Genomic DNA, 13,755 nt, shown 5'->3' on the forward strand with positions numbered 1-13,755 from the left:
GAGGCAGCTCTACTACGACCTTGAGAGACCAGCTTTAAGCTGAAAGCCAATAGACCACTGGTGTTAGGACCCTTACCTATAGACCTGATGAATTAACTAACTCAGAAAGAGCCCCGACTCCAGATTCCTTGCTATGTGAAACAATATATTTTTATTGTTTAAGCCACTATTAGTTGAATATCGTGCTAATTATAGCTGAAAGCATCCTGACATGTTTCTAAAATGAACTGTAGGCAATGATAATTTACTGAACATTCTTTAATAATTAAAGCATCCCCTTTTTGTTTTTAAAATAACTATGTTAGAAGACCAAAAAAAATCTTCTCACATAGCGAAATACCTTATTCACCCATAGCTATGACATTTTTTGTACAGCAACACAGATGGGGGTACAATCTCTCTTGATTTCGTAACCAGTGGATTTCAGGAGTTAACTCTTGTTTACATTTTTCTTCCCCTTTTAACAAAGGTGATCATTTCTATTTCAACTTCTCTAAATAAATCTTCTAAGAAATTTTTGAAGACAGTTCAAAGAGAGTACAGGAAGAAAATGATGTAAATGGGAAAATAGATATTTCATAAAGATGGGAAGAGAATATGTTTATCAATCATGACCATATTTCCTAAAATGTCCCTAAAACATACTATTTTTCAAAGTACAACTCTTCTTCATTTCATTTACTAAACAAATTGTGCACAGGCTTCTGTGATGTGAATTGTATCTTCATCTCTTATTTTGATCAAAGGCCAATGATGTAATCTCTCTAATTCATTATTTCCCTACGTAAAAACTCAGGATAATAATACCAGCAATCACATGGGCTTGCGGTAAAGATTAAAGGTAAACACACAAAACAGCCTCTAACACATACTGGCCATTTATTATCCCTTAATAAATGTTAGTAATCATTATTATTGAGTAGTGGTATTAACTGCATTCATTACCCTGTTGCCAAATCCAGAGGTTACTTTTCTGTCCTCACCTTACCCAACCACTGCTAAGCATGTTACATACTTGTTCCTGCTTTGTCAAACACTTTCTGCTCTTGGCTCTGTAACATCACACTTTCTTTATTTCCGACCTATGTCCTGACCATTCTTTGCCAACTATTGGTAGTTCCTGGTCTTTTCTATATCTACACTTTCTTGTGAAGATCTGATCCAATTCCACGATTTTCACATCATATATCTGCTGAAAATTCCCACACTTATATTTCCTGTATGGACATCTTTCCAAACTACTCCAGACTCATATATCCAACTGCCTATTTAACATACCCACACTGATAGCTAAATAGGCATCTCAAATTTAAAATTCTCCATATAGAAGTCCTGACTCCAACTCTCCCATTCTTCCCTATCTTAGCAAATGATCCAATCATATCATACCCAGACTCAACTTTGATTCCTCTTTCCATCCCCACAACTCATACATCTATCTACCAAGTCCTGTTGGCCCTGCAACCAAATAGAGCCAAAATATATCCACATTTTCGTTATTATTGCTACCCACGTAAGCCCAGTCACCATCAACTTTTGCCTGAATTAATGTAATAGACTCATGGCTTCCATGTCTGGACCCTATAAACCATTCACCACTCACGATCCACAGTGATCTTTTAAAAGGTAAACCAAGTTATGCCTATCCTCTGCTGAAAACCTCCAATGATTTGCCTTCTCACTTAGAATAAAATTCAAATGCCTTACCATGTAAGTCTCTACATGATTTGACTTCTTATTTCATATTACCTTGCTCATTGAATTCCTGCCCCAATGGGCTTCTCTGGGTCCCTCAAACCCACCAACCTTGCTCCTGCCTATGCACTATTGCATTTACTCTCTGTCCTCCACTCTTTGAACAGATTATTCCTCTTCAGGATTATTATTCAGGATAGATTATTCAGGATAGATTACTCAACTCAAATGTTACCTCTACAATAGAAAGGTGCTCCCAAGCTATAAGATCATTCTTGGGATGATTGTCCACTATGTTGTTACCCTGATTTATTTATTTGTAGCAGTTTTTACTGTCTAACACTATATATTTACTGGGCTAGAACGTGTGTTCCATAAAGGTATAGGCCTTATGGTTCCATGTCCAACACACAGTGGCTAGTATAGAGTTTTCTCCAATACATACTTATTTAACGAATGCCAATGACCACATAAAACAAGTTTAGGAATAGCCCCTGTATGCTGGTTGACACTGTTATCTACCTCTCCTCTGAAATATTCTACTTATTTGGCTCTCATAAACCTGACTCTCCTCCTTTTTGACCCTGCCTTTTTTCTCTCTTATTTGGCCATTCTACCAACCCTGGCCTCTCATAAGACTTTTTTTTTTTTTCATTTTATTTATTTATTTATTTATTTATTTATTTTATAAGACTTTTGTTTTTTTCTGTCACTATCCGAATATTCCATCCACTCTTCTCACTCCAACTATTATCTCCAAATATAGACTTCACTTCATTATATTCAATAGCTTGTTAACCTAATTCAGCTTATTTTCAATGACCATAGCTAACATACTTCTACTATATTTTCTCCTTCCCTCTTACAATAAAGAGTCTTAATGATATCAACTAGTCTCCAATCATTAGTGCCTCTTAAATGCCTCTCTGTATCTCCATCCAGCAGCCACCAAGTCTATAGACCTTGCTTGCCTTCCGTATTTTTTATAACACCTGTTTCTTCGTTTCATTCATACTGACAACTGGCTAAGTAAGACCTTTAGTAATTCCTATTAATCTGCCTTCCTCTAGTCTCTTTCTGATAATTCTATTCTACAAACCAATAATTGCTTAATCACTTACACTGACATTTTCCCCTAAACTTTTAATGACTTGTAGGCTTCAAGTTCCTCATACTGAGTCTAACTTGTCTTTTTAGTCACCTGTAACACTCATCTATTAAAACTCTGAACCTCCACCAATTAATCTACATGTGACCACTCATAATATTTATTCCAGTTCATGTCTTGACCATTTCCTCAAATTTGCTCCATAAAGTCTTCTATAATTATGTGGGTGGGAAGATGTATGTTATGGATTGAATTGTGTCTCCCTCAAAACTCATATACTGATGTCCTAACCCCCAGTGCTTCAGAATGTGATTATAATAGGAAATAGGACCTTTATAGACATAATTAAGATGAAATAAATGAATTCATATGAGTGAACACTAATCAAATATGACTGGTGTCCTTATAAGAAGAGGATAACAGAATACAGAAATGTATGTGCAAAGAGGAAAGGCCATATGAAACCACAGTAGCAAGGCAGCCATCCGCAAACCAAGGAGAGGGGACGCAGAAGAAAACAAACCTGCCAACACCTGATCTTGTGCTTCTACTGTGTTTCCCCAAAAATAAGACTGGGTCTTATATTAATTTTTGACCAAAAGATGCATTAGGGCTTATGTTCAGGGGATGTCATCCTGAAAAATCATGCTAGGGCTTATTTTCCAGTTAGGTCTTGTTTTCAGGGAAACACGGTAGCTCCGGAACTGTGAGAAAATAAATTTCTGTTGGTTAAACTACCCAGTCTATGATATTTTGTGATCACAGCCTGAGCAGACTAGTAGAATGTCTCTCTTTACTCAGTGTCCCAGAATGTGCAGGCCAAAAACAGGAGAGGGTTACTATACAAATAATTTGGGACTGTACTCCTTATACCAAAGGAGTATAAGAGAATACTAAGAGATACACTGAAGCAAGGTTATGAAAAATCTAATTTTTTACATGCGTCTGTATGGCAAATTATTTTACCAAATTTTATTATTGATATTATGGTTATTATTTTGATACTAAGACTCATTACTATAAACACATTAAAAATATATTCTCACTAAAAATAACTTGCAACATATAATATTGAAATAACTATGTACAGTGCCAGTTGGGTACTAGACAAATCAGGGGAAATCACTTCATAAATTATATAAATGTCTAACCACTATACTGTACACCTGAAGCTAATATAAAACAATATTGAATGCCAACTGTGATTGAAAATAATTTTTTTTAAAGTATCTGGTTTGCTAAACAAAATTGGAAAACTTTAATAAATAAATAAATAACTCTCACAATAACTTTTACCTAGAAGCTATGCTTTTAAAAGGAGTAGTGTTGGTAGGGAATTATAAAAGAAAGCCTGGTCCCCAACTAGAATTTGATTATTTTTAACCTCATTTTATTTAATATATGTGACTACATATATTAAAAGTTAATATATGTGACTACATATATTAAAAGTTATAATTTAGAAAACATTAATGCCATTTCATGCTTGTATTGTACCTGTAATTTTTCAATAATATTTCTATAATCCCAAGCAGGCCCTCCAAGAGCTTCCTTAAAGCGTGGTCCAGAGCGAGCTGATAGTCTCCAACCCATGGCTGCTCTCTGCACCATATTTGAATGGTTCTTCATGAAAAGAGTATTAACTTGGCTGTCCAAATCCACTGGAATAGCAATTCCACGATTCTTTGCTGAAAAAGAAAGATTTTAAATATTTTTCTCTTAATTTGACTAAAGCTTCTTACACATTACCAAAGTAATATTATAAACACAGAACAAATAAAAAAGAAAAAAAGTATAAGATAAATAAGTGCTGGAATATAACATACAGTTTGATGACTATACCTAATACATAGTGCGTATTTGAAAGTTGCTAAAAGAGATCTTAAAAGTTTTCATAAAAAATTTGTAACTATGTGAGGTGACAAATGTCAACTAAAATTATTATTGTAATCATTTTACAATATGTACATATGGCAAATCATTATGTTGTACATCTTAATACAAAGTTATATGTTAACTATATCTCAACACAACTAGTTAAAAAAAAGGAAAAATAGATCTAAACTTTAAACGTTGCCATTAAATTATTTTATGTGACTGCAAAAGCTTTTAAACTGAAAGTATTTCAATTTTTAAGACCAATTATTAATGTAGGCTTATTAAACATTCAAGAACTTACTTTACTTCTTGATGATTAATTTTTGAAATGCATTTCATACATCATCAATATAGGAAAACACTGTATAATAATCATGCAAATTATACAAAACACCATATAACAATCTTCCCAGATGCCAAGGAAAATAAGAAAGCAGACACACACAGTTTCATGTGGTAAAACATATGAGGAAAAAAACAAAAAATTGAAGAGTAAAAAAAATCTGCATTGGAAGATGGTACATGTCCTTCTTCCCCAAATCAACTAAAACTGATATTTTATCAGACTTATATGACAATACTGAACAATGAGGATGCTTTCCATGAGAAAATAGAAATGCTGAGGCATTTTTGCAAGCAGAATGAAGATGGGACTAGACCATTAAAGAAGGAAGAGAAGAAATTGTTTTATAAGAGATTCATGTTAGAACAGGTCTTCTTAGGTGCATAGTCAACCAGGGGTCTGGGAGAACCATCTGGGCAACTCAATAAAGAATAGCATCTGAATACCATAGCAGAGAAGTTAAGGCCCTCCTCCCTCTGACTATCATAAACAGAGCAGTTGGCAGTTGGTTTTTACTCAGAGGATAAATTTAGAGAAATGTAGAAATGTTCTCTCCAGAAAGTGGAATATCTGTGCTGGAGAGAATGCCAAATGAAGGTGTTAGGACTTGATAGGGAAGGAGAACAGAGCTTGAAGTAACTCCAAAAATCATCCTCAAATAAGAAACAAAATGGCCTCAGGGTTTTTGAAAAATAATTTGGGGAACGTAATCACTAATGTTGTAAAGATTTTGTAGGGTATCTGATGGACACGTGTCCCATTTGGGAGACCACCTCAGGGAAGATGTAGATGCTTGATCAATGTACTGTACACCTGAAACTGAACAATGGTGAATGCCAACTATAATTTTATATATATAATGTGATGGCTCGGTGTGAGGTCGGAGGGATAGTGGATGGGGGGATGGGGGAGGGGGGTCCACAGTGTGAGGGATATAAATGATGAACATCTAAGTATTACCTTGTCTTATGCACCTGAAACTAAAAAAAAAAAAAAAAAAAAAAAAAAAGAATAAAGCAATTGCCTGACCCAGAGTAAACACTTAATAAATGTTAAATTTTCTTTTCATCAAAAAAAAAAAAAAAAGAAAAGAAACAGAACAGTAGAGGGAGAAGAGGCAACTCCAGCAAAAGAGAAACTATACACAAGACTCCAACCCCTCAGCAATAACCTAATACCCTCCTGTAGAGTATATATGTTGGATCGAGGTTTGCAAAATAAGTTGTTTACTAGTAGGGAGAGGACTATGGCCACATGTGTGAGACTGAAAAGAGTGAAGCAAAAAACGTTTTTGTGTGAAACCGAGCATAACAAAATTGAGTGATAAACTTGTTCACCAAAACAACTTCTGGTTATCACCTAAGAAGTAAACAAGTCCAAGGAAAAGAGGACAAAAGCAGAACTCCAGAGCAATGCTGTGAGTAGTCTGACTGGCGCTCTGGCTAAGACCCTCTGCGAGGCACTGAGCGAGACACTCTGCAACATCCTCTGGGACGTTCATCTGGGTGATCTGACAGTGTCTTCTGCGAGGTGCAAGCTACGATACTCCCGGACTCTCCGAAGTTCTTCTTTGCAAGACCAGCTTGCCTTAGACCCATCGTGGGCCCAGTCATCTCTTCCAGACCAGGGACCTTCTCCACCTCAGTTTGACACTGGGACTTGGTTCGTTATTAAATTATATTCTATTCTGTATAACCTTCTGTGCTTACCAGAGCACTGGCCTCTGGAGGGACATTGGCTCCCAAATAAAGCTGTGTTACTTACTCTATCTGAACCTGTGTGTCAGAACTTTGTTCCCCACTCGCGTTACGAGTACCACGCAGGGACGTAGGGCCCTGCCAAGGGGTTAATGTCCCCTTGACTTTCAGGAAGAGACTGAAATGTGGCAACTGTCCTTCACAGGTGTTCGCGACACCTCCTTATTTAAACACTTGTTAGCATTCTCAGCCTGTCTTCTGCTACACACACACACACACACACACACACACACACACACACACACAGGAAAGCTCGCATATCATTTATACAGCCCCACTGTGAACTCTGGGTCGACCCTGTCATTTATATGAGAATGCTAATAGAGAAATCGACCTTCAAAACGACAGTCGAAACCTATGCCAGTTATTACAGACTTTTATAACTATGAATACACCACCGAGCCACATAGGAAAACAAAGGGCATTAAGAATAACTGGCCGCAGTGAAAAAAGGTATGATTCAGGGGAGAGCAAAATACTAATTATTATCCTCAGAGAATCTGAGTATATTCTGCTCCAAAAAAACAAGGAAAACAGAAAAAAAAAAATCTTGGTGATTAAATTACCATCACATAAACATTTCAAAAATTGGTTGAAAAAGAAAAGGACAGGAACAAAGACCAAGGCAGTAACCTGGAAAAGTCTTGAACATAAAACATCAAAAGGTTAAATAAAACAGTGAGAGTATGAAATAGGAAGGATAAATCCAGGAAGTGCAATATCTCACAAATATAAGTTTCAGAAAGAAATATCAGAGACAATAGAAAGGAAGAAATTAATAAAACAATAAAAGACAACTTTCTTGAGCGAAACAAAGATGTAAATCTTCTAACTGAAGGAGCCCATTGTGTTATTTAAACAGGATTAAATAAGCATATTGGCCATATTCTGGTAAAAATTTACAATGCTGTTATAGGTTGAATTGTGCCACCCCCAATCATTCATATATATATATATATATATATATATATATATATATGTTGAAGTCCCAATCAAGGGTACCTGTGAATGTGACCTTATTTCTTTGCAATGTAATCAAGTTAAGTCAAGGTCATAACAAACTAGGGTAGACCCTAATTCAACACAATTGGTGTCTTTAGAAGAAGGATTACAAGGAAACAGAGACACACAGAGAGGGAAAAACACCATGTGAAGATGGAGGCAGAGATTGGATTTGTGAGATGCAAACCAAGGAATACCGAAAAATGCAAGCAAACACCAGAAGCTAAGAGAAAGGCATAAACAGATGCGTCCCTGGAGTCTTCAGAGAGAGCATGCTGCTGTTGACACCTTGATTCTAGCCTCTAGAACTGTGACACAGTACATTTCTGTTAGAAAAAATCAAATGTGATACTCAATTAAAAACATTTCAGAACGTGTAAGGCTCAGAAATTTTTCTCTGAATGCTCTATGAAAATTACCCTCACCCCCAAAAGAAACAAGAAAGGAATCCAAAAAAATGTCAATGTGAATACAAGAAGTCATGGCAACTGAGTGTGAACCTGAAGAAGAGAATAAAGCTAAAAACAAATGTAAGATCTGTTAGATATTAATGGTTGGAAAATTCTCTTTCATTGGAAAGTTTTAATACCACAGCACTACATCTAACAGTTAAACAATGAAAAATATTTACACATAGTATTATAAAGATCTGATCATTTATTTTAAATTTTATCAACCTATAAGGGATTTCATTACATTTCAGAACAGAATACAAATGTCACAAATCATCATGACATAAAACTAACAATCTATCAAGCAATAATTAGAACACAGAGTGGGAGTGAAAAGGTAGAAATGAAGGCAATACGTTCATTTCTTTATTTTTCATAGTGTGGAGCACATAGACATTATTTAGAGCTGGTAAATCAAGAGATAAAGATTTAAGGATATATTCAAAGTTATAATCATAGTCCCTGGAAGACTTTTTTAAATGAATGAAAATAGGAAGGGAGGGAAAGAGGGAGGAGATGGAGAGGAGGGAAGGAAGGAGAGAGATAATGAAAGACTCGGCTTGATTCATATAATGAAAGGAAAGCAACAATAGTAGAGGGCAGGGCGTCCGGATGGTTCAGTTGGTTACAGGAAGCTCTCAACAAGGTTGCATGGTGGGCTGCGCTCCCCGCAACTAACATTGAAAACCGGCGACTGGACTTGGAGCTGAGCTGCGCCCTCCACAACTAGATTGAAGGACAACGACTAGGAGCTGATGGTCCCTGTAGAAACACACTGTTCCCCAGTATTCTCCAACAAAATTAAAAAAAGAAATACAATAGTAGAGAGCATTATTTCTACTGCTGAAAATTCTCTGAAGCTGAAAGATACTTAAAAAACTTCTTTGAAAATAAACAATTTTAGCTAGTGACACAAAAATTTACCAGATTAAACAAGAGTTCAAGCTAAAGTTTTCAGGGAACAATAACAGCTCTAAGGCAACCCTAAACAATCAATTGCACCACCACGGCCTAGATTTCCCTAGTGAACGTTTTCCTAATATTCATTATAAATTTCCCTTTCCAAAGCATAATGTCTCTATTTATGTCCATCACTCACAACAGAGCAACAGCCTCCTGTCCCATCTGAAGGACAGACAGCCTTGATACTGCCAAGCTGCACATATTTTTATAAATACTAAATCCTGCACCATGATCAAATCCTGGCAAGACTGCATCCTTTTCTGGCTGCATCACACATAAGCTGGGCTTGCTCTAAACATTTACAAGTCCAACAGAAGATAGGACTGCTTATATGTTATTTTCTAAGCAACAAAAATAACAGAAATTATAAACCTGAATATTGCTCAAAACATATTACAACCAAGTTTCCACTAAAGTTTAAACAAATGGGGGGAGGGGGTTGGAGGGTTGGGATTTATCACCCTTTAGGAATCAGGTACATTAGATAAAACTGACCATTAATTAAATGTTGTTGCTATGACTATGGCTTACACAAAGAAGTGCTCAGTGAATATTTTCCAATGACACCAGTGGGAATGCTGCCCAATGGCAGCACCTCTGTTATTCTTAGCAGGGCAGCCCCACCCCGTTAGTGAGGTCAGGAAAACCTCACCCGCCCCAGACGCTCCTGTGAGCTGCTGCCGCTATTCCACTATGGCCACCACCATGGACAAACCAGGCTGAGGACAAATCAGACTCTAATGTTCCAAAAAGCGTTGAAAGGGATTTTTTTGTCATTGCTTTTTCCAAAGCTGTACCACTTTAATTGGTATTTTCCAGTCCCCTGTCTTAGCACAAATTGGACAATATAAATTGAGTAAAATATTCTACTTTCTTTTGCCCAAAGATAAATCACAAGGGCTAAATCACAATTTCTAGGCAATAAAAGGAAATTAACTATTCACTTGGGGGAAACAAGAATTTGAGTTAAAGTAAATCAGCTGCATAGGTAATGGTAAACATTTTTCAAGCAATTGTAAAAATATTAACACCTTTAAAGATGTGGCCTGAAATAGATTCCCTGCACTGTCAAAATATTATAAATATTAATTTGAATACTAAATTGAAAATGCAAATTTGGCTTTCCATATATTGTTTGAAAATTAAAGCAGAAAAAAATGACTAGGTAAAGAATTAATTCATGATCTCACAAGAACATTAATAACTAGAACAATGTTTTTCAAATGCAACTAAAAATATGATCCAAACTTAGCTTACTTTTATTAAGCTACAAAAATCCTGGTATAAATAGTATATTGAAATGTAAACTAGGATGTATTCTTGTGACTAAATGGCTATTCCCTGTCCCCTCTCCCTCACAATAAAAAAAGAACTAATGAATTTACTAAACAGGTTTTCTTCTGGAATGTAGCATTAACTCTTATGTGCTTTAGTGGTCACACTAAAGATTAAAATATTTTAAAAAGAAATGTTTCTATTTCTCTCCTCAGAGTACAATTGAGATACTACTTTGCTAAGGATATTTTGTCAGAGAATAAGTATATGATGTCTTTTAAAAACGAATAGGAGAGAGGATAGGTGGTTATTAATGCATTTATCTTTTGTAGTGTTCTGGCTAGAGATAGATAGTTCTCTAAAATGAGCTATCTTTATTCACAGGTATTTTGATCATTAGGCTAACTTACTAATTAGGCTTATAAATCCTGAAAATTCTCTGGATATGACAAGTCTTTGCAGTCAATTTAAGATGCAATCAAAATCTATTTCTAATTATTACTCATTAAAGACTGCACATTATGTGAAAATTTTTAATGAGGCAAAATTACTGATGATATCTGCCAGACCAAAATCTCCAAGAACACACATACTGCAGTGATAGGTGTTCTAGAAGAAAGAAAAAAAAACCTTAGATAGATAAACTGACAGATAGAGGGAAAAGGCAACAGAAAGTGTAAGCATTAATTAAAACACTTGGTTGTCAAGCCCCACTGTACAGGCCCACAAGAGCAGCTGGTGCACAAGGGCACAAGGAAGATGTAATGGGTGGGCAGAGAGAGGCACTTTTTTGGTATCTTGTCAAAATATCCAGGATAAATCTGTACGAAAACACTAGTGTTTTTAAACGTAAAGAACATTAAAGATACGAAATGCATCTTTCCTGTTTGGCATTCAAACTATACTCAATTAATTCCCAAAATTGAATAAAGAATATAATTTTATGAGTTATGCAAGAACTAGTATTGGCACACCTGACGAGTCATCTGGAAAAGATAAAGTTGATTCCATATCCTATACCTTCCTACTAAATACATTCCAGATAACTCAAAATTATAAACAGCCTCATCAAAAACACAAACAGACAGAAAAATTAAAACCATGAAAATTCTCAATGGGAATTACAAAAACATCTCAAACTGATCAAGGCCATTCTGAAGATAAAAGAGAATCTAACGAGCCTAAAAGAAAATAAATTTCTGCATGCCAGAAACAAAACAAAACAAAACAAAAACAAAATAAAATAAAAATTCAAATGAAAAATTAGGGGAAAGAAATGGTAACATCCTAGAGAGATTAAAATAAATGTGTTTGTTTTAACAGAGACTGAATTTCTCTTCTCAAAGGGTTAATATTTTATACATGGTCAAATTTAGAGAGAACAATTGGCTTGAAAATTAATGTTCATTATTCAAACCATTTGTAAAAGATATTTTACAGAATTTCCATTTGGAAAAAAGATTATGTTGCCAAAAAGTACCCAAAATTAATACAGCCCCCCCCCCCAAATCATTTGAAGATTATGAAACACATGGGACAAAATTCTTTTTTAAGTAAAATAATATGGAAGTCATTTTTGGATGCTTTCCCTTGAAATACTTCTAGTACGTACTGTTGCATTTTATATGAAGAGCAAACTGAGGAACAATAACTGACCGTGGGCATTAATATCGATCCATATTTTGTATTCTCAAGGTATAAAACAGGTAATGTTTGAACTGATTTGTGATAGTAAGCATCACAAATATCTGCTAGCATGTCCGTCTAAAAGGGGTTTAGATCCTGGCTCTGTCCCCACCCTGCTGTGTTATGTTGGGGAAGTTGCCTAAGCTCACTAACCTCACATCCCGATCTGTAAAATGGGGCTAACAATTCCGTCCACATCACAGGGTTCACTACACCATGCACTGATAAATGCTGATTTAGTAAGTGCTTTTCCTGATTTTTACTAGCTTTTGTACCCAATGTACAAATAAGGAAAACATGAAGTATTTTTGATGACACATGAGGTAAGCTAATATACTTGAGAGCACTTTAGAAATTGTAGTGTTATGTGTCACTATAATAGATATTTGCATTTACAGGAATGTGTTTATCAATTTGTAAATGTACTGAAAATTTGCTTAATAACAAGGTATTCTTTCTGTTATATGTTTCTTAAATATGTATACTCTTCATTTTCTTTGATATTATGAATTCTTACACATTTGAATTGTGTTAAATTTTAGTGCCTCTCTGTATTCTTAAAGAGTTGCTGAAACACAAAAATGATTTTGCACCTGAATTATAAAACTTTAGACAGATCCCTACCCAGCAAGCCAAATTGCCATAGTTCTAGTTTATATGTTAGGGATTCCTAAAATAGCATTTCTGGGGTAACACAGTACAGCGTAAACTCCATACTCAAGAGAAACTTGCATTCCAAACCCAAATCAGCTACTTACTAATTGGGCAATTTGTTTAACCTTTCTAAGCCTAAATTTCACTATCTTTACAATGTCTAGTGAATGGATTATAGGCAGTCAACAAACACTCATTAAATTGCTTAGTCAGCACCAGGCACTTTCAGGTCCTAGCAGTGAATAAAGCAAAGGCCCTGCTTTCATAGTTTACATTCTCATGGGAGAAGCAGACAACAAAGAAGCAAAAATAAACAAACAAGCCAACAAGGTGCTTTCAAATAGTGATAAATTCTAAGAGGAAAATAAAATAGTGAAATCTGATAAGGGATGGGAAGAAGCAGGGAATCTATATGGGACATTCTGGAACACTTCACTGAGCACTTAACTTTTGAGCATGTGATAATCTGGGGGAAGAGGATTCAAATAGAGGGAAGAGCACATGCAAATGCCCTAAGATTAAAAAAAAAAAATCCTGGTGTAGATGAGAGACAGAAAGAAATTCAGTATAGACTGAATAGTGTTGACGGTGGGAGAGAAACGAGGAGAAGGAGATGAAGCTCAGAGGATGAAAGGCATTCTAAGCCATGGGAAGGAATGTGAATTTTAAGTGCAATGAAGAGTTTGAAGTAGGTAAGTGGTATGACCTGATTTACATTTTAAGATCACTCTAACTACTACATAGGGAATGAGTTGTATAGCAGGACAGGAATGGAGGTAGGGTGTTCAGTAGAAAGACTCTTCTGTATTCCATGTCAGATGATGGTGGATTTGGACAAGGGTGTCACATGAGAGAATGAAAAAAATATGTGTTTTGCAAGTGGAACTAATAGAATCTGCAATTGTATTTAATGAAAGTGAGCAAAAGAATCAAATTTAACCC

At 35.5% G+C, this 13,755-nt stretch overlaps 1 protein-coding gene across 5 annotated transcripts in view; it reads right to left on the minus strand.

Annotated features, from left to right (window-relative positions):
* ITPR2 (inositol 1,4,5-trisphosphate receptor type 2) overlaps positions 1–13,755 on the minus strand; it is a 438,931-nt gene that overhangs the window by 200,448 nt on the left and 224,728 nt on the right. For all 5 annotated transcript variants that reach the window (XM_081060952.1, XM_081060953.1, XM_081060954.1 and 2 more), the window contains one exon: positions 4,301–4,491. In XM_081060952.1, the coding sequence (XP_080917078.1) occupies positions 4,301–4,491 (191 nt within the window). The remainder of the gene's footprint in view (positions 1–4,300; positions 4,492–13,755) is intronic.

This window comes from Rhinolophus hipposideros (genome assembly GCF_964194185.1).
Source record: "Rhinolophus hipposideros genome assembly, chromosome: 9".
NCBI lineage: Eukaryota > Metazoa > Chordata > Mammalia > Chiroptera > Rhinolophidae > Rhinolophus > Rhinolophus hipposideros.